The 22,385-nt window shown below is 38.0% G+C and overlaps 1 protein-coding gene across 1 annotated transcript; it reads right to left on the bottom strand.

Annotated features, from left to right (window-relative positions):
* Positions 1–11,972: 11,972 nt before the first annotated feature.
* LOC138896088 (uncharacterized) lies at positions 11,973–12,518 on the bottom strand. The gene has a single exon (XM_070180866.1). The coding sequence runs from the start codon at positions 12,516–12,518 to the stop codon at positions 11,973–11,975; it is 546 nt and encodes a 181-aa protein (XP_070036967.1).
* Positions 12,519–22,385: the final 9,867 nt, after the last annotated feature.

The raw sequence follows: 22,385 nt of genomic DNA, 5'->3' as shown, positions 1-22,385 counted from the left end.
TATAAAATTAAAGAAAAGTGGAAATAAAACAAGGGCCGTTGATCTATAGGAGGCGGGTGATGTGGCGTGCTCTGATTGGTTCCCATGGGTTAGGCGGATTGCCAAAGAGAAAGAGGGGGTTGGACTTGGACTGGGTCATATGGGATTGGGCTTGGGTATTGGGCTGGTTTTGATTTAAAGAATGGCCAATTTGTGTTTGATTGTTCAATTGCAAATGTAGCCATTTTAGTCTTTATTCCTTTTTATGTTAATTTAAATAAACTTAATTAATTTCCAATAAAATATAGTAAAATTACAAATATCAAATATACCATTAATTATTGCAGTTATTTATAAAGTACTTTTTTTTCTTAATTACATCACTAATTTTGAATTATTAACATAATAATTTAATTAATCCAAAATTTAAGGGGTAATAAATTATAAAACCTCTATGGCATATTAAAAATTATTTTAATAATATTAAAATAGTAAGTATATTTGTAATTACATAATACTAATGTTGGGTGATTAATTTCAAAACTAATACTTAATTAATTTTAAAAAATAGGTATTTATTGATAGAAAATACTTTCAAAACATTCTTTGTAAATTATTAAGCACAAGTAAATTAATTTTAAAAGGGAGGGTCAAAATTAGCCGTCAACAGCTGCCCATTTTTTACCGGAAAAGATGAAAGAGTTTTCGGGCAAAGAAATTGAACCAAAGCCAATTTCGTCCCGACTTTAGGCATGCATTGCCGGAATATCACGATGATCATGGACTGCAGGATTGGGATCTAAGGAAGATTCTGGGAGAATATTTTCGGATGTTGGGGCTGAATTCTGGCCTTGAATTGCTTACATACCTCGAGCTTAACGAGGATCAGGCCTCATGTAGTTCTAGAGTGAGGACTTTGAGGAAGCGATGTTCACAGGAATTGCCCCAGTATCGTATTATGACGATACTGCACGACGGAGGATTTGGCACTCATTATAGCTTGAATTTGCGGCTTGACTTGAAGGATTTGAAAAATTAGAGTTCTACTGATCGTTTTGAGTTTGATCTTGGATCCTTGGCCTGCTAATGTGTTTGTTGTCCCTCATAGCATTGTAGTTTTGTCTTCTTCTTAGAAAGAGTTCCATGTTGCGATATTTGTTCCTGCAAAATAAAATACACACATACCCATATATTGCAAAGCAGAATATGCTAAGATGTGATGTAAATGATGCAAGAATGATAATGCATGGCTACCGGCGAGACGTTATTTGGGTTGTGTACCATTCCGCAGCTGTCGGAGCATTGAAAACATATTTGTGCTTGTTGGGAGAGTTGGGCCTGTAGAGTGCGTCTTTGCTTGTTGGAAGAGCTTTGCATTGAAAAGTGTCTCCGATTGTTGGGAGAGCATGATTTGTAGAGTGCGTCTCCTCTTGTTGGGAGACTTTGCACTAAAATGTAAAGTAATCTCCACATTGGAATAATTGACTAAAAACATAATTGTGTCCGAAGCTACATGAGCAAAACGTCAAAACATTCAAGATAACAGCAAAGAAAAAGAAAAGCATTCCCAAGAGATACTCTTGACTGCGAAGCTAAGTTACGGCCATCGATTGGTAGAACGTCAGTGGCGAGGTTTGCGATTGTCTACTAGCCTCCATTGTGATAGAGCGGCGGCGCGGATTGTTCCATTGACGGAGTGAACATTTTACTATATACAAAGCTTCGGTTGGCGAAATCGACGTCTAATGTTTTACATGGCGCTCCGGTCGATTGAGTTGATGATTTGCTATATACTGGACTCCAATTGGTGAAGTCAGCGGATCGTTTTGTACAAAGTGCTCCAATTGGTTGACCAGGCGGTTTGGTATATATAAGGCTTCAATTAGCGAAGCTGGCGGCTTGTTTTGTACAAAGTGCTCTGATTGTTTGAGCAGACGGTTTGCTATGTACATTACTCCTTTTCCGCATCAGCGGTCTGACTCCAAGTTACCTGCAAAGAATTCCAGAATTCGTTTAAGTTGTACCAGAAAACATCTTAATAAAGGAGAAAGGGGATAATCTTGAGAAAGTGTCGAATCCGTGATTTGCCCCTGTGTAGTCCTAACATTTCCTTGCGTCCTGTTGACCCTGCACTCAAAGAAAATTCTTAGTGGGAGTAAGGAGGGGGGTGTTTGTGTCAGTTATGTATCGTTTTTTCCCAGCCCTTGATATAGCTACGCCATGAAGTTCGATAGGTGGAACAAATTACTGTATATTAGAAAATATTTTTTGAAAAGTTTTGTTCTAAAGTAAGTGTCATCGTCCCAGATTATGACGTGCTACGAAAGGTTCTCCAAACGTGAGTGTCGCTTCATGGAAACTCTATCTTGTCGTTGCGACTATATCCTAATTCAAACTAATGCATTACAAAGGTTTTCATAAGGTTATGACCGAACCCTTTCAGGTTTCCTACGTATCCAAAATAGAATCAAGGCTGAACGTAGTTCGTGGATGATAAAAATATGATAAATATGATCGAGCCTGACTTAGGTAGCCTACGTATCCAAATGGAATCAGGTCAAGATATAGTTCAATTACAACAGATACAAAATGAGGAGATTAAGAATAAAATGGCCAAGTCTGACTCAGACTACCTACCTATCCAAAAGGAATTAGGCCAGAATGTAGTTCAATTATAAAAGACGACTGAATCCAATGAGGATTGCCTACCTATTCCTTCTTGAGGAAATCAAGTCAGCATAGTTCTAGAGCAACATACAAAGTGATATTTGGATTTTTTATATCAAAAGAAAGGAGGAAGAGAAATCGAACCCTATGTGGGTTGCCTACGTATCCCTCTATGGGAAGTCAGGTGGAACATAGTTCGGTTACAGCAAAACCTAACTCTATTTACTTTCAAACTTAGCATCTCTTGGTTATGTCTGAGTTGATGGGCTTCGTGTTGACTCTTGCATTCATTTCTTCCAAGATTAGAACTCCTCCCGATAACACTCGGTGAACCACGTAAGGACCTTGCCAATTTGGTGTGAATTTCCCTTTGGCTTCTTCCTGGTGTGGAAAGATTTTCTTCATGACCAATTGCCCCACTGTGAACTGGCAAGGCCTCACCATTTTGTTAAATGCGCTGGCCATCCTATTCTAATATAGTTGACCATGGTTGACTGCATCCATTCTCTTCTCATAGATGAGCATGGGTTGCTCCTGTCTGACCCATATCCACTCTGCATCATCCAACATGGCCTCTTGGATGACTCTTAAATATGGTATCTCAACCTCCGCGGGTATCACAGCTTCAGTGCCATATACTAACATGTACGACATTGCCCAAGTGGACGTTCTCATGGTGGTTCGATAACCATGTATGGTGAAGGATAGTTTCTCGTGCCATTATCTGTGATTGTCCACTATGTTCCACAGAATTATCTTGATATTCTTCTTGGCTGCCTCGACTGCCCCATTATTTTCCATTTGTAGGCTGTGGAATTGTGGTGGACGATTCTAAACCTCTCGCAGATTTCCCTCATAAGGTCTCTATTGAGGTTAGGGGCATTGTCAGTGATGATTGACTCAGGTATCCCAAATCAGCACACAATGTTGTTTCGAACAAAATATGCCACAGCCTTCTTTGTGACGAACTTGTAGGTAGATGCTTCGACCTATTTGGTGAAGTAGTCAATGGCTACCAAGATGAAGCGGTTCCTATTTGACGCACCGGTCTCTAAAGGTCCAATCACGTCTATGTCCCAAGCAGTGAACAACCAAGGCATAGCCATCACATTGAACTCGTTTGGTGGAACCCGGATGAAATCCCCGTGAATTTGGCACTGGTGACACTTTTGTACATATTGGATACTATCACTTTCCATAGCCATCCAAAAGTATCCAGATCTGAAGATTTTCTTGGCTAATGTGAACCCGCTCATGTGGGATCCGCACGTTCCTACATGTATTTCTTCCAATAATCTAGTCACCTCGGCGGCATCTACACATCTCAACAAACCAAATTTTGGGGGTCCTCATGTACAAGAATTCCCTGTTAAGGAAAAAGTGTTTCGTTAGCCTCAGGAGTGCTCACTTCTGACTATTAGTAGCATTCTTCGGGTACTCTTTAGTTTCAAGGTCTTGATGTTCAGAATCCCTTATGACCAAAAGTTCTTTATGTTTTTAGATCCGAAGCAAGTTTTGTTTTTATTGATAATGTTTAGATTGAGATAGGTGGGAACAGAGGTTACATCATTGTTTCTGACATTCACAGAACTGCATAGGCTTGAACAACTTACCCTTAGGGAAAAATAAGAAAATTAGGGATAAAGATACAAGGTGGGAAAAGAAGGGGAAATCAACCAACTTCTAGTAACCATCTCCGGAATCATTCCCATCTCCTCTTCTTATTCTGGTTCTTCCTCCGGATCTTCTTCAAACTCCTCTTCATCATTGTTGAACTCAAATTTTTCTCCTGGTTCTTCCCCCGACTTTGTCCCAGATTCTATCTGGATGCACTCCAATACTCGGTCATCATCTTCATTATGTGGCAGCATGTGATCAATGGATAGTTGGACCACTTGACGGTGCATCGAGGTAGTGACAAGGTAATATCGCATAATCTCATGGTAGATTTGCAAAGCATCCTTGCATCCTCCAGCTAGGCTATATGCTCTCTGCTTGGTTGGGTTAGCTCATCTTTCTCGTTGATACCATGAGTTTTGACCCATCGGCATTGTGACCAGATCATTCCACTCTTCTTGGAGCCTTCTTATCCTCGGTATTGGAATTTGTCCATTGTACTCATCCTCATATAGCGTTGTCCTCGTCCATAGAGGCACATCCCGAATCATCCCGAACTGTCTGATAACCCACAGGGGTGAGTATGGTTGGATGCCTTCTAATCCTATTAGCTCAATGAAGTATTTTTGAGGAGTCTTAAGATTTCCCTCCCGCCTAACCATGACAACTTCAAATTGACCCATTCTCCACTAGATTGGTCAGCATTTCTCTCCACTCTTCACCTCCATGTGGGGAGACCCAATGTCTCATTCTCTCATTGTGGATGTGGATCATGTTGCTGACGCCTACAAAGTAGTCAATGGTGACCTCTCGCTGGAAGAAATGTTCTATGGCCAAGATGTGAAGCAACATGTTATAGCTCTTAAATAAATCATACCCTCAGGCACCTGCAGACATAGCCCTTAGGATCTTAGCTAACACCATCGGTACCAGAGTACCTTGGAGGCTGTCACGGAATGTTGCAAGATCACGGGTAACAATTAGATATTGATCCAACCTCTTCTCTATGGGAAAACAAACAATCCTAATAGTACTTATGAGAAAGTGATGGGCGTGAGACTCTCCCACGATGCTTGATCACACTGCAATTCTCTCGAGTAGCACTCATAACTTTCACGATGTCTTAATTTCATCTATGTGCTCTCGGCAAATATTCTTCCACCACTGCTTCAGCTTGTGTGGTGCTCCCATCACCATATTGATTTCAGGGATGTTTTGCTTGATTTCCATTTCTAGTATTGGTAAAGAAAGGTTTTGGTAAGTGTTTTCTTCGGATCTTTTGGTGTCTCGTCAGGTTTGTTCGTATTTCCACAGAAGTCATGTCATTGGGTGCATGACCCGTTGACATTAGTGTGGCTTTCCTAATTATGTGTTGATTCCATGACAGAGTCACCTAATATTTATGCAATATGACCTATGTTTACTAGAGTAGAGTGTTTCCTACTTTTGAATTAAACTGAAGACTGCGAGAAGTTATGTCAGTTGACCTGACAAAGACATTCTCTAAAACTAAAGAGTTTTGAAAAGAAGGTTCAGAAGAGTGTAAAATACAACCATCGCGTGCCATCGTATGTGATAGTGTACGACCAAGAGTCGATAGGAAGATATGTAATGACATTAAATATAAAGTGATAATGGATAAGGGTGTAAAAATAACATGCATGATAATAAGAAAGCATAAGGAACCAGTAAGGAATGTAAACACGTAATTGCAAATTTAATATAGTTAAAGAAATGTACAAACAAATCTTAGTGCCAAATTCAGTCTAAGTCTGCTAAGGTCAGAACCTAAGTATGAATTCCTAGCTAAGCCACCATGTTGTTGCGACCTATTCTGCACAATTCAAAACAAGATTCAACTTGTGATTTCTCTGTTGTTGATGAAAGAGAGTCGCCACCTAATATTTAAAGGTATACTAGGATACCTATTGTAAGGCCCCGTAAAACTTCACCTAAAACTCGGGGTTTTCTAGTTCCGAGGTAGAGTAATGTGATTGAGGGGTATGAACTTTGTGGATTGTACAGTACTTCGGTGAGTTAATGGGGTCATTTTGCCAACCATGGTGTTTCTGCGGTCTACTATGCGACTGCAGAACCACCTCGTAAGCCGCAGATCAGCCGCAGAGTGAAGCATAACTTGAGTTAATTTTGTTGACCATTATGCGGCCCATTATGCGACCGCATAACCATTTCACGGGCCGCACAATCTATCGTAGATCCAGCATGAGAAAACTTCATAAGGAGGTTCTGCGGTCCATTATGCGACCGCAAAACTGATATGCGACCGCAGATCCATCACAGACTTGTCCAGCCCTGCCCAGTTTTTGGGACCCTTTATGCGGTCCCCTTTGCGGGCTGCATACCTGTTTTGCAGTCGGGTCTGCGATCGGAGACCCGACTTCGTAGAGTTTAAATTTTGAAAAATTTCACCCGATCCCATTTTTACAAAAAAAAAAATTGTGGTTTATTTAGACGGGTCCTAACTGATATTCTAGAGAGAGGAAAGTTCTCTAGAGTGATAGGGGGATTTCTAAGCTATATGTTCATCAATCATTGCTCAAGACTTGGAGAATTCACAAGGAAAACTCACAAGGTCTTCATTAATGAGGTATGTTCCATATCCTAGTTTCAATTTCGAGTTTAGGGTAGAAAATGGTTAATGAGGAGTGTGATTCTTGGGTGTGAGAGTGTTATTTATGAATGCATGTACTATTAAGGTTTGTAGGAAGGTTGTTGCGCTCAAATGGGTAGACTTTGGGTTATGGGATGAAGGAATCCACCATAGGAGGACCTTGAGGTCATAATGTCCACCTAATATTTGTTAAAATGCTCAAATGAGCTGAAACCATTAATACCTTCCTAATTTGTATTCAATTTTGTTATATTTCCAAATATATCGAAGTTGCTAAGATTTCTAGAATATTGTAGTAATTTAAGAAAGCTCAAAGCGAGGTATGTTGGCTAAACTCCTCTTATAGAATCAAATCCATGATGTCCTCGTAAGTTGTAGTTATGATAGGCTCACGATCTTATGTCTCATGTTCTGAGTTGTTTCTTATAAACATGACCATTCCGAATAAACTCTATGTCGAAAGTTATATGTTCAAAATGTATACTGAATGCTCTTATCATATTGTGTTATCCTTCGAGATTGTATTCATATGTTACCATGTGTCGAAATATTATGAATTCAATTATGTCTCAAATGCTATTTATTATGCCATATTGTGGAAGAAAACCCAAGGTGCCTAAGACTCTTATTTGCTCATACGTATACTAAAAGTCGTGATTAGAGATGCTTTGTTATTGACAATACATGATGATGTTTGCAAGTGAAAGGTGCGATCATGACATATGAAATACGGCAACTGTGCCAAAAATGATATTACAATTATGGCCACTAGTGCCAATAAAATAAAAAGATGAGTAAAAGACTATGAAATTAACCGAATGTCCATTTTACAATAAACAATTGGGATTATCGTTAGTCACCGAGGAGGGGTAGGTTGAAATGACCTAACCCTGAAACTATACGTGTCGGTGTAGTTGTGTATTGTGATTATTCCCTTTTTTTGGGATGAGATTGATGTGATATTATTTTCCTTAAATATGATGAGATGATTGCTAGAAAAGGGTGATCTCGATCCACACAGTATTGTGTTGAGACGACCTAGCCAGTCGGGTCGAAATCGGACGTCATGCCGCACACATAGTGGTGATTGTTCTTGAGATTGTGATTGAGATAATGATTGAGATTTTTATAGTGATTGTGATTGTGGTTATTGTCGTTGGGTGAGACGGCCTAGCAGATCGGGTAGTGATCGGACTCCGTGCTAAAGCCATGGTGGTATATCGGTACTAAAGATCTCCTAACTTAAAATATATAATTTACTTGAAATCTTATCTTGCTCCCAACTTGGTGTCTTGGTATGGTTTGAGGCTTCCATTGATTCTATGATTGTTCTTCCTTGTTTTATTATTCGTTCTATTGAGAGGGTATTTATTCACTCATACTAGTACTATTCCATATGTACTAACGTCCCTTTTATCGGGGGCGCAACATATTTAATGGATGCAGGTGGTTCCACAGCATGCGGCTTTGCTCAGTGATAGCGGTATACCCTCTTCCCAGCTGACTTGGTGAGCCCCACTTCATTTTGGGTCATGTATCTTTTGTTTCTTGTGTATTATGTTTTGAGGTATAGTCGTGGCCTTGTTGCTGTCACTATCATAGTACTCTTTTGTATCTATTAGAAGCTCCGTAGATATAGTGTAGGTTGTACGTTGGTGTTGGGAAAGTCAATCTAGTAATATTGTATTTGTACCACTTGTTCCACTTCAAACTATGAAAGGGCATGTATTTTGAGATTTATAAATGATGTAACTAATGTCAATAAATTGGTGTTGATCACATGATCTTCTTCTGGTCTAATTAATGAAATAGATCTTCTCTTTATTCATGAGTGAGTTCAGGTAAAAGCTATTGTACAGGCTTGCTCGGCCGGGTTATCTCGGTTGAGCACCGGTTGCGCTCCCCGAGGTTGGGGCGTCACACCTATCTAATTACTAAAGTCATATTCTTTATTAGTCTGCTAACCGGTGAGATTATGGATAAGGGTTCTTGTTCTTCTAAGGGGAAGGTGATAGGCACCCCTTAAAATCTACATGAGGTAGCTCCATAGGACTTAGACTAGATTTAGGACTAATTATTTATACAATGCTTAACTAGTTTTTAAAAGAGTACGGCTTGCTATGTATTAGGACATAATACTTACGAATGCAGTGTGTAGCTTAAAGGGGATGGATTTATATAAGAGTCTTAGAAAATGATGTTAGTGTATATATGCTTGAAAAAGCTTAAAAAGTATATATGATGTTCGTATTTTAAAAAATATGTGAAAAGAAAAACTAAGTTAAAATACTTTGTTCCTAAAGCATGGAAGTTCATATTACTCTAATGCGATGAAGATGTTATGAAAGTAAGCCTAAGATATAATTTGGCTTTTAAATATTTGAAGGAACCGTTTGAAAATCTTTATTTAGGGTGGCAGCATCTGTTTTTTCGAAATGAGTTGATTTCCTTTTTGAAGGTCAAACATGCGATTCAATTCTGGTTTTTTTTTTTAAAGAGGAGTTGTCGTCTCTTGCTAAGCTTTTGGGCTTCAAAACATTTAAGAAAAGTTATCAAAACATAGCAGCTTAATAATATAAATAACTTATGATCAGCGAATATAGGATTAGTTACTTACTTATACTTCTTTTAATCCTAGGTTCTTTAGGGATTGCCGAAGTTATTATATGACTTAAGATATAAAGTAAAGTATTCAATCTAATATATAATTGGTGTATACATGTGAGATAAAACAACAACAAGAACACAACAAAATGCAACAAGGCAGTAAGGCTAAGGCAATGAGGTAGTAAATAATAAAGGAGTTAAAAGGAGAAGATTGGACTCTGGTGTTTGGGCCTCAAAGAGGCAGGCCCAACAATATAGGGACAGGCAACAACTGACTCTGGACCTTCCGAGATATAGCAATGTTATATTTGGGCTTGAGTTCCTTAAGAACTTAGTAGGCCCAAACAAATGTACATGTTCAAAAAGAAAAGTGAAGGTCATTAGAAAGATAATACTCTATACATGTTCATACATGAAACTTGCAAGCAAAAATAAAGAATGTGACTAACAGTACTTAAGCAGTAGGAGGGTCATACAAACGTGGCAGTTATGTATTTCTTTTTTTGACAATACACTAGGCAAGTGCCTAGGGCTGGTTTTTTATAAATACAAATCCAAAAAAACAACAAAGAATATTAAGAGATCTTACATGATGAAATAGATAAAATTTGACAAATACATAGATCGTATTAACAATTTTGGGCTTATGATACCCAAAATAGATATTACATTGTGATCTAGTATAGAAATAGAATATAAAGCATAAAATATGTAAAGATACTAGAATATTACAAACGTATCCATTTTCTTTATTCACGCGCACTTGTTTGGCATTATGACCCATCGTGATGTAATTCTCAGCACTTGTGTATTCCATATCTACTGCTAACAGATCCCTTATGTGATAGAATCTGCATTCCATTAGTGTTGCAATATGTTGTCTCAAACTGTGGCCATCATCTTTTTCCAGCACTACCCAGCAGTAGATGCTACTGATGACTGTCCATTTTCGCGTCCAAATTTCAGGCATGATGCTTGTTTGAAAGTGTGAGGCCTTCACTTCTTTTTCGCATGATCTCTTTCCGTGTGTTGCTATTTTTTTGCTTCAAAATCCTCCTGAGTTGTCCTATAATTATGTCGCATTGAGTAAACACCCAGTTTGGATCTGTTGTTTTCAAAACATCTTGCCAAAATTGCCTTGTGGATTGTCATGTCTAGCACTGCACCAGCATGTGGCTTTTGTGTCGAGATTCGTGTGCAATCCTTGTGTTAACATGTCAACTCTTTACATTGTTTAACCTTTTGGATATTAAATAAGAGTACTGGATTGAGATTATGCACCTCAACGTAACCATTTTACCCAAAACTCTATGCCAAATCCAGCAGTTTGAGTAGTTTTTCCTGTGAATCTGCTGGCCATCAGTATCATTCCTTCCCATTTTTGCTGCTATGTTTGTGCTCATCCATGATTCCCCGTCAATGAAATGAGTACAAAGTACTAATACCACCAGTTGAAGGTTCCTCACTGAATAAGGCATAGCTACAGTAACGATCCCTGCAAGAAAGAAAATAATGTTAGATAAAAAACCTCATCTCCATGATCTCCTATTTAAGGATTTGATCAAGGGAGATTACTCAGTGATTTTTCTCATAACTAATGTGTTCCTTCTTGAACTTTGCTTGGTTTCCTGTATATTCAGTTGGTCCATTCGAAATAATTGTGATTTTGATCATCAAGCCATCAATGTCCATACACACGTAAAGACTTCCAAATGTGCACCAAAGTTGAGTGCATCATATATCAATTAATTTTGCGTGTTTTTTCAGTATGCTATCAGTGCGGATTGTTGTACAACTCCCTTTTTGTATCATTGGAGTGTTAACTTGAGGTTGGATTTCAGTCTGTAACACCCCAATTCTTCTCATATTTGGCTCCCAGTGGATTGAGTACTAGGTGCTAATACCACCAGCTGGGAGTTCCTTGAAGAATAGGGCATAGATATAATAATTTTTCCTGCAACAGAGAAAACAAAGTTAGCGAAAAAAGGCATCACCATGCTCTCCTCCATACAGATTTGAGCATGGCAATATACTGTGTTAGCACCAGATTCACCACTTTCTCTCATTTCCTCTTCACCTCCTAATTCAATACAACTCTTATTCTTAAGTATGGGCATTGCATCTTGTCTTCATTCACTATCCTCCTACCATGTGAGTCTAGATCCCAGAAATCATAACACTCATTATCTCCAACATCAAGAGCATAGTTTGCTAGGTGATCTGCCAACTTATTCCACTCTCTAAATATGTGTGACACTCTAATGTTACATTCCTCCTTCATTCTCAAGATTTCATCTATTTGATCAACAATACCCCAGGGTGGTTTCCATGATTCCTCAATAATGTTCTTTAACAACATCGAATCAGTTTGCAGTCATATATGTGTATAATTTATTGCTTTGCATAGTCTCAAAGCCTCCAGAATTGCCATAGCCTCTGCTTCATTATTTGATCCCTCTCTGATTTCTCTTTATGTTGCATATTTCAAATCACCATCATCATCCCTTAAGCAAAAACCAATCGAGCTTCTTCCTGGGTTGCCTCTGTATGCTCCATCAGTATTGACTTTGATCCATCCTTCTAATGGGAATTCCAATATTACTTTCTCAAAATTGAATTTTGGAGTATAATTCTGCAGCATATTCAATAGATCCCGCCACTTGTGTGGCACACAGAGACCTGGTTTTCTTACTTGCACTAATGCTTGGATAGTTGTTGATACTTGGTAAATAACTCTGATAACTGACACTGCCTCCCCATATTTCAGATTGTTCCTTCTCTTCCACAGTTCCCACACAACACATGAAGGTAGAGCCTGCATTATTGGTTTGATTCTGGGAAGCAATTGAGCAGTCCAACACTTGGTAATGGCTTGGTGTAAAGACAGACCCTCCATTGCAATTCCTGCCCTCGTTAAGAAGTATTTCCACACTGTTAAAGCAGCCTTTGATGTGAAGAATAAGTGTACTAGTGTTTCCTCCTTAGGATCAGCACAACACCAACACCTAGATGGCATGAAATCATGACCCAAAATCCTAACCTGCCGTGATGGCTCCTATCTCAGTACTAGGCAAACCGATAACATCAATAACCCATGATTTCCTTTCAATTTAAAAACGTAACGTATAATACAATACCAAAATCTAGCAAAATCCGATACAACACTCTAAAAATCTGGTGTCACTGAATACATGAGCATCTAATATGAGTACAAGTCTGGAAAATATGATCTATAATATTCTGAGACCAAATATAGTAAACAAGGAGACAGAGAAGGAGAGACAAGGTCTGCGAAATACGGCAACTACCTCAAAATCTCCTGAAAATCAACTGCACGAAATGATCAACACCCGCTATATTCAGGAACACCTGGATCTGCATATGAAGTGCAAGGTGTAGTATGAGTACAACCAACTTAGCAAGTAACAATAGTAACTAAGGAACTAAAGATAATGACGAGCTACACAGTCATAGTTCACTTTCAGTAGTTCCAGCAGAGAATAGACATGCTTTTAAATCCGGCAGTTTAAGTCAAATCAATTTTATACAGTTCAATTTCATGTAATCCGGACATAAATTCTTTCAGTGATTTCACAACAATGACAGATAGCAACCAAGTGCAACAACAAATGCAAAGCAAGTACAGCCTCTCAGGCAACAGTCACTCAGCTCATCATAACAGCTCAACCACTCGGCTCTCAGCCCTCAGCACTCACACTCAATGGGTACCCGCGCTCACTTGGGTGTGTACAGACTCCAGAGGGGCTCCTACAGCCCAAGCGCCATAATCTGCACGGACAACTCACGTGTTGCACGGACAACTCATGTGCAATTATATCCTGCACTAACAACTCACGTGCCATAATATCCTTACCTCACTAACAGGCCCTCGTCCTTACTCAGTCCTTCATCTCTCTAGTCTCTCGGCTCTCAGAAATCACAAAGATCAGCCCAAACAAAGATAACATAGTGCATCAACAAATATCAAGAAAGACTGAGGTATGATTCGCTAATAAAATCAAGACTGAGCACAAGATAGCAATTAGCAAATAATTCAGCAAGTTCGTGACCTCTGTGGGTCCCAACAGTACTATCACATAGCCTAAGCATGATTTTAACATGATTTACAGTCAAATTGCTTCAACACAAAGAGAGCTTATAGCTAATAATAGGTTATTCAACTTTACAGTTTCACGGGACAGACCAAGTCACAATCCCTTTGGTGCACGCCCACACGCACGTCACCTAGCATGTGCGTCACCTCCAAAATAATCATATGACATAAAATCCGAGGTTTCATACCCTCGGGACCAGATTTATAACTGCTACTTACCTCAACCCGTATAATTATTTATTCCGCTATGCCCTTGCTATGAGAATTGGTCTCTGAAAGTCTCATATCTAGCCACAATTAATTCGAATCAGTCAATACAAATTATTGTAATTAATTCCACAAGGAAATATTAATTTTCCCAATAAAATTTGAAATTAACTAAAAAATCGCCCATAGGGCCCACGTCTTGGAACCCAACTAAAGTTACAGAATATGAACGCTCATCCAACTACGAGTCCAACCATATAAATTTCACCAAAATCCGACACCAACTCGACCCTCAAATCTTCAATTAAAGTCTATGAAGATTTCTACCATTTTCAACCCAATCCTTACCCATTTGAACTTAACAATCGTTCCACGCCCTTATTGGTATATATATATATATATATATATATATATATATATATATATGATACTCTACACCCAAGAATCATACTATTAATCACCCATCTTTACTCCAAATCTGAAATTAAAGAATTAGGGAAAGAAATTCTTACCTCTTTGAAGCCCTAGCAAGATCCTTGTGAAATCTTCAAACCTTGAACAAGAATTGATGGATAAATCACTAAGACTTTAATTTCTCTCTCTAAAATGCTCTCACCTCTCTCTAAAATATCAGATTTTGGCTCAAAAATGAGCTTCAAGGGCTATAAATCGAAGTTGGGTCGGGTCAAAAATTAGAAAGAATGGAAGCTCTGACGCAGTTATGTGGTCGCATATGCGATTGCATAACAGGTATGCGGTCCGCATACCGGCCGCATAATTTTGCCTCCAAAGCTGGGCGTTACTGACCTGTTCTGCGGTCATTATGCAGCTCGCATACTTATTCTACGATCGCATAATGCACCGCAAAATAGGTCTGCGGTCGCATAGTGTACTGCAGATTTTTCTCAAATCTTGCCCCTCTCCTGATCCACTTTACGACCATTATGCGGTCCGCAGAGTGATTCTGCGACCGCATAGTGGTCGTAGAAATGACCATTTTCCAACAAAAGTTTTCTTTACAAATCGGTGCATTGTTCAACCCAAAAAGTCCGAGCTTAATTTTTATAATGTTTGTACTAATTGATCTACCTCGGCACCACCAAACCTTAATTACCTTAGCAAAATTTCTCCGGGTCGTTACACATAAGTTAACATCCAGTCAACCTTTTCAACTTAAATTCTAAACCTTGGAACTAAGCGCTCTAAATCATTTCAAAACCTCACCAAACCCAAACCAATTACTCCGACAAGCCAAATAACAACTGTAATTCATAATTTGAGCAGTAAATGGGGGAACGGAATTGCCATAGTCAAAACGACCGGCCGGGTCATTACATATAAAATATCCCAATATTCTCATAAAGTCATCGAGGGGTAGTTTAGCTTTCCATACTTTTCATATAAAGAAGGAGATCTTGAATGGTAGCCTCTTCACCCATATCATCTTGTAGGCTAGCCTAGGATTGTCCCTCCTCCGTAAATACTCTCAAGCTGACTTTACTGTGAAATGACCTCTAGTTTCAAGCATCCAGTATGGAGTGTCTAGGACATTTTCCATAACTGGAGGTCTAATTTTCTCAACAATGTGCAGTGCTAATTCTTCAGCTAAAACTTCAAATAGTCTATCCACATTCCAAGTACCATTTTCCACCAACTCATTCACATTATGTATGTCTTCATCAACACCAAAATCTGGAGGGACTAGGAAATATAATGCTCCTACTCCAGTCCAATTATCAAACCAAAACAGTGCAGAGCCCATTTTTGATTTCCATGTGATTTGATACTCAATTATATCAATGCATTCTAACATCTTTCTCCACACGTGAGATCCCTCCCTCCATGGATCAATTACTGCATTTAGTGCTATGCAGTATTTTTGACTCATAAAGGAACTCTATAGGCTAGGCTTTGTTCTGAAATTCAACCATAATTTGCAAAAGAGTGCCTTTAAAACATCATGTAAAGATCTGAATCCAATACCTCATTCGTCATATGGCATACAAAGGATGTCCCATGACACCCAATGCCTGGTGTTTCCTCCCATATTACTGCTCCAGAAAAACATGGCAAATATTTTGTGGAGCTTATTGATGACGTAATTTGGAGGATTGACAGTTGATAGCAAGTGTATAGGCATACTCTGCAGAACATTAGCAATCAACACTGCCCTGCTTCCTATTGAAAGTAACTTACCTTTCCATGACTGCAACTTATCCATAATCTTTATGATCAAACCTTTGTAGTAGTCCATTCTCCTACTTGCATAAAAAATGGGGCAGCCTAGATAAGTAAATAAAAATTCATGTCTCTCTATACTAGTGATCCTCTCGACTTTTCTAACCACCTCTATGTCTACCAAATGATGCATGTAGATGACTGATTTGCCTTTGTTCACAAACTGCCCTGATGCCATCTCATATGCATGTAGCACTTCCATCAGATGAAGAGAATATTATTGTGTTGTCTGCATACGATAGATAGTTTATTTTTGAGCTACATTTTGGCAATCCATATCCACAAAAATAAAGATTCAAATGCAGAGAATTCAAGCCTCGTGATAATGCTTCAGTAGCTAAGCTAAACATTATAGGTGAAAGAGGATCACATGTTTAACTCCTTTCGATGATTTGAAAAATCCAATTGGTTGTCCATTCACAAGAATAGAATACCAATTATTCCCTATAATATCAAATACCAACCGAATGAATCATTCTGAAAATCTCAGTTTCCTCAATATTTTGGTTATAAACAACCAAGATAGCCTATCATAGGCTTTTACTATATCGAGCTTAATGACAACATTTGGCCATGCCTTTGTTCTGAGTCTAATATCAGTGATGATCTCCTGTGTTAGTAGCACATTCTCTACTATGCTTCTCCCCTTTACAAAGCCTGCTTGTTCTTCTGAAATCAACTCGGATAATAGCCCCACTAACCTCTCGTGAATCACCCTAGAGAAAATCTTATTGACAAAATTACTAAAGCTGATTTGCCTCATGTCAGCAAAGGTATTTACTTTTCTTTCTTTGGCAATAAGACAAGATTTGTGTGTGTCACACATTTAGGCAATTGCTGACCATAAAAAAATGCCATCACCATTGTAAACTCATCTTCTTCAATGATCTCCCAACATGTGTGATAGAAGGTGTTACATCCCGTACTTTAATATTAGGATAAATCGTAGTAATCCGTATGAGCTTGAAGGGGATTAAGACTATTCATGAGGTTATAAAGAATTTGTGACTATGTCATTGAAAGACCCCGTATGTTTAACAACCTTGATATATATATATATATATATATATATATATATATATATATATATATATATATATATATATATATATATTGATATGGTATTTTGAGTGGAACATTTTTGTAAAACGGTTTAAGAAAAAAATAATATGATTTTTTATAGTTATTAATATTACTACTTTCAATTATACACATAATATGATAAAGTTTATGAGATTTTCTTTACTGTAAAGATAGAAATTATTTTCTCACAAGAAAAGAAGGTTATCTTTTTACCATTTTAAGAATTAAGCGTACGAAAATTTGTACTTTTTATATGAGATTATTTTGAGACCATAAGTATTTATGCTATTTGTAACAAGTGATAAGTAAGTGTTATAAAATACGGTCCGAGCTATAATACCCGATATTTATGGACTAGTACCATACAAAGTACTCTATGACCGTGATAGTAAGATGTATAAAGTCTGTTAAAAGTGAATAGTATTTTAAGATAATCCTTAATTATGTAAATTAGTGCATAATGGGGGAACTAACTAGCTAATTAATAATTAATGGTTGAGTAATTAAAGTCTTTTGGATAAGGATAATGAGCCAAAACGTGGCAGCACAATGAATCTTCATCAAAGCCAAAGTATGACTCATTATTTCATGGAATTAGGTGGCAAAATTTAAGGGATTTTTGTGGTATGATCAATTGGCTTTTTAAAAAGAGAATCTTTATATGTCTTAAAGACATAAGAATCATATCCATTCATATAACGTGAGTTCTATCTGGATATCTCTATATTTATAGTTCAATACAAATCATTAGACCAAAGTCTATCTCTCAACTCAAGATAATTCGTATGAATTATTACCTCTACTTTTTGTATGTTTTCGATTTACTATCATACATCTTTATTGGAATTAGATAGGCTGTTGCAGAAGTCTAGCTTGAGCCGCACATCATTTTAGTAAAAGAGAAGCATTATATGTCTAAAGAACATGAAAATCACATCTCCATTCTTAATTAACGTGAGATTTTACAATATTAAGTGAGTACGATGTAATCTTTCTCAAGAATATCATATGGATTTATCCCTACTCCAGGTATGTTAAGGCTAATCCTTCTTTCTTTTGGCATGATCTAAGTAACGATACGTCAACGTAATGTTATTTCATAAATGATTCTACTCTTAGCAACTAAGAAGGTCTACGTTATTCATTCTTGTAAAATGATACTCAATCATGTCTAAGTATATTCCTAAGTCTCTATTGAGGTATTTGATAAAGATGTTAATGTTTATAATATAGTGATACATGCATCTTCATACATTTACCATCGTGCTACGGCCGGTTAGGCAGTTACATATTTACCACCGTGCTACGGCCGGTTGGGCAGTCATGCATCTTCATTTATCACCGGGCTATGGCCGGTCGGGCAGTTACCACCGGTTGGGTAGTTATGTATCATTATTTATCACCGGTTGGGCAGTCATACATTTACCACCGTGCAAAGATCGGTCCGGCATTTACCACTGATCAGTTAGGCAGTCATGCATCATACGATATGGATAATAGTCTCAAAGAGAAGCATTATATATATGTAAGTCAACGAAATTCGAAAACTAATGAATTATGACAACAGGGTCACTCCCATGGTGCTGGAAATCATACATTACTTTTACTTAAAAATTGGAGTACTTTTCTTGGTCTCTAGTCTCCTAGAATAATTCGTATTTGCTGGTAGCGTTTCGAGATTAAGTTCTTTTTTTTTAATATGCTATCTTTTGGAAGTGAAATTGTAGCCAGGACTTGGAAAAGTTTTTCTTTTGAAACTGAAATATCTAAAATACCAAGATCAAGGAAGAACATTAATAGAAAAAAAAAATAAGAACATATTTTTGTGCATTACATTGGTAATATGTGGCACCTTCACGTGTTTACTAGTTGTTTTGCTGGAAAGATTGTTGTTTTACTTCTTGGTTGTGTTAATGTGGTACCCTAACTAGGGTGCATCCGTGAGAGTAAATGAAGATAAGTTTATTTTGTTGTCTTTTCTGCCTTACATGCTCAGTACATTATTCGTACTGATATTCTTTTGTTAGGGACGCTGCATTCATGCCTGCAGGTATAGATAATCAGTTTGATGAGCCCTCACAGTAGGCGAGATTGACATTCAGCAAAGGATCGGTAAGACTCCACCACATTCGGAGTGCAGCCGAGTCTATGAGTTATCGTGTCAGAGTTTTACTAAAGACTTATGGGTAGGCCGGTACCCTATCCCATTTGATGTCAAATAATCTTAGAGGCTTTGTAGACAGAGGTTCATTTTGTACACTATGTCAGAGGTCTTGACGGCCCATATGTATTCATGTTTTAAGAAAACTGGTTCAGTAATACAGTGTTGCCCACTTATAGATATACATTACGAGTCGTGGCCTTGTTGGCCCATGATAGTTACAGAAGAAAAACAAATAAGTTACACAGTGGTTCGCTCGGGCCAGTACGGCACTAGGTGCCAGCCACGCCTCCCCAGGTTTGGGGCATGACAGAAGGCACCTGTAAAACCATCTGGCCTCCTGTCAAGTCTCCATTCAATCCAAATACTTCTAGCTTAACCTCCTCTCTTGTAGGTATACTCATTAACTTTTTATTCTGGTCCATATCAACCAAACAATGCACATGATTTAAAATGTCGAATGCAGTAGGAACTACACTCTCATAGAACTGCTCCTTATAAAAATTGACTGCCTCTTCTGCTATTAGTTCATCCTCTTCAATCCAGTTGCCAAGACTGTTTTTGATCCTTTTGAGCTAAAATCTCTTCCTTCTACCAGTGACTTGAGCATGAAAGAATTTTGTGTTTCTATCTCCATCCTTGAACCAAGTCATGCCAGTTTTTTGTCTCCAAAACTCTTCTTCAGGTGCAAGATATTTTATCATTTTAGCTTGAACCTTTTGTAGCCTTTCTCTATTCATCTCAGTAGGATAAGCTTTGAACTGCCTTTCATGCACTATACCACTTCTTCTAAGCTCGCAATTTTCTGAAATATGTCTTCAAAAATAGCTCTACTCCAAGTAGACAGTGCTTTCTTGAGCTTCTTTAATTTGTAGTTGAAAATTGCAAATGGATTAGCACTGAAATTTGCCTTCCAATTTTCCCTTACCATATCTTTGAACGAGGCATGTTTCATCCATAAATTAAGAAATCTAAAAGACTTCTTAATAGGGGTAGATTCAATATCACATTTCAGTAGCATAGAACAATGGTCTGATCCAATTTTGGACAAATGAGTCACCTCCAAACCAGGAAAAGTCTGTTGTAATTCCATGTTGCCTAGGCATCTATCGAGTCTCTTAAATATACAATCATCCTCTGATCATCCATTCCACCATGTAAAAATACTCCTATTGAATCCCAAATCTGTCAAGTTATATGTATTGATGCAATGCCTAAAGTCATCGACTTCATTAAGAGACACTGGCAGTCCACCATACTTTTCTTCTTCATCCCAAATCACATTAAAATCACCTTCCACGAGCCATGGGACTGTCATATCTCTAGCCATTGCATACAAAGAATACCACAACTCAATTCTCTCTATTGCATCACATTTGGCATAGACCAATGTGAGTATAAGTTCCACATGGGTTTCAGTATGAAACCGTTTCAAAGTCGGTTGTTGCACAATATTATATAATATTGTAACTTCAAATACTTCATCTATAAATGCCCATATTTTGTTAGACACATTCATCACAGCCTGAGCCAAACCAATTCTTCTTCTATATCTCTCCATTTTGTTAGACTGCTGCATAGATTTAAGAATCCCAATAAATTCAAAGTGTTTCTGCCTGTGCATTGTGATCAACCTCTCAAAGGCTTGCATAGTTTTTACTAATCTGACATTCCATATGATTTCATCCATTACTAATTTTGGGATTTAGTCAGATTTCTCCTCGGTTGTACTTCACCAATTAGAACAGTGGAGGTCTCCCTAATTTGCTTCTTTCTACCCTTAGCAGCAAATTTTACCTTCTCAATGTGCCTAGGTGAGAGATCCCCTTGCCTAGCAACATTAAAAAAAAATTGTGTAGTAGACTCTTCATCTAAGTCTTTGTTTGCATGATCAGCTAGAACCTCTAACTTTTTTGCACCTTCTGTAGCTACCACACTAGTGTTTTCTTGAGTAGTAGTCACAGTCTGCTCCCTAGCATTATTCTTATTCTGCAGTTGTACTGGATTCAATGCAACAGTAATATCTTATGTGGCCTGCACCTGTGAATTAGTCAACTGCTTTTTTGATACTTTTGCACTGCCTTTCGATTTCGAATTAGCAGCAACATCAACTATACCACCTTGTCATGTTCCACCTGGATCAATAACATTGATATCTACTCCTTTATCAATTATTGCTTTTGCCTTATTTCCTTCAACATTGATCAGATCAACCTTGTTAGAATTCAGTTCTTTGGAATTTACTAAACTCTGCTCCTCAGTAGTCTGCTTTGCATTGGCAATCCCATTTATATTTTGGTATTTTTCATCAACTGTATCACCTCCAATTTCCTCTTCACTTTGCCCAAAATTGTCCTCAACCAAAACCAACTAATTATTCTCATTAGCTTCACTGTTATCCACCTCCAATATTACAAATTGATTGGTTGTTTGGACCTGTTGAGGCACCACAACAAATTATTTCTCAACTGGTACAATTTCTTGTCAAGTTTTAGCCACACCATCAGTCAGCTTCTCCTTGCCTTTGCCTGATTGTCCCTCGCATCTTTCCATTGCACACCAACATTGCCAACTACCTTACCACTTGATAGGATCATCAAAGGGGATGTCTCTTTAACTCTTTCTTTGTTAGCCCCTACCACTGCTTCATTTAAACCTTGCATCTCCACATGCTTAGTTGCCATTAGTTCAGGATGAAGCCTCCAGCATTCCAACATATCATGTCCTTGTAATTTGTATTCCTTAAAATATTTAGGAAAGTAGTCGTATTTAATAGTTACCCACTCAGTTCTTACTACCCCAGTTAATTCATTCTCAATGTCCATGCTCACCTTCTTAGGGAGGTCAGCTAAAGGATCAACAAACACTTTTACCCGTGCACAACTAGGCCTAGTTTTATTCACAGTAGCCATATCAAGGTGAAGGGTTTTCCCCACTGCTGAGACTAAGGGGAATAAATATTCCTTGACGAAAAAAGTTGGCAACGAGTTAGGAAAAAAAATCCAAGCCATTACCTTTGGTGTTTCCTCTCCGGCTTTGAATTTTACATCATAAATCAGTGTTCGCAACTGGTATTAATA

Source organism: Nicotiana tomentosiformis, chromosome 7 (assembly GCF_000390325.3).
Source record: "Nicotiana tomentosiformis chromosome 7, ASM39032v3, whole genome shotgun sequence".
NCBI classification, from domain to species: Eukaryota; Viridiplantae; Streptophyta; class Magnoliopsida; order Solanales; family Solanaceae; genus Nicotiana; species Nicotiana tomentosiformis.
This window is presented reverse-complemented; position numbering and strand designations above follow the sequence as displayed.

Bases quoted from the DNA above. Each gene is read 5' to 3' on its own strand.
- LOC138896088 (XM_070180866.1), bottom strand. From the start codon at position 12,518: ATGCCATCTAGGTGTTGGTGTTGTGCTGATCCTAAGGAGGAAACACTA.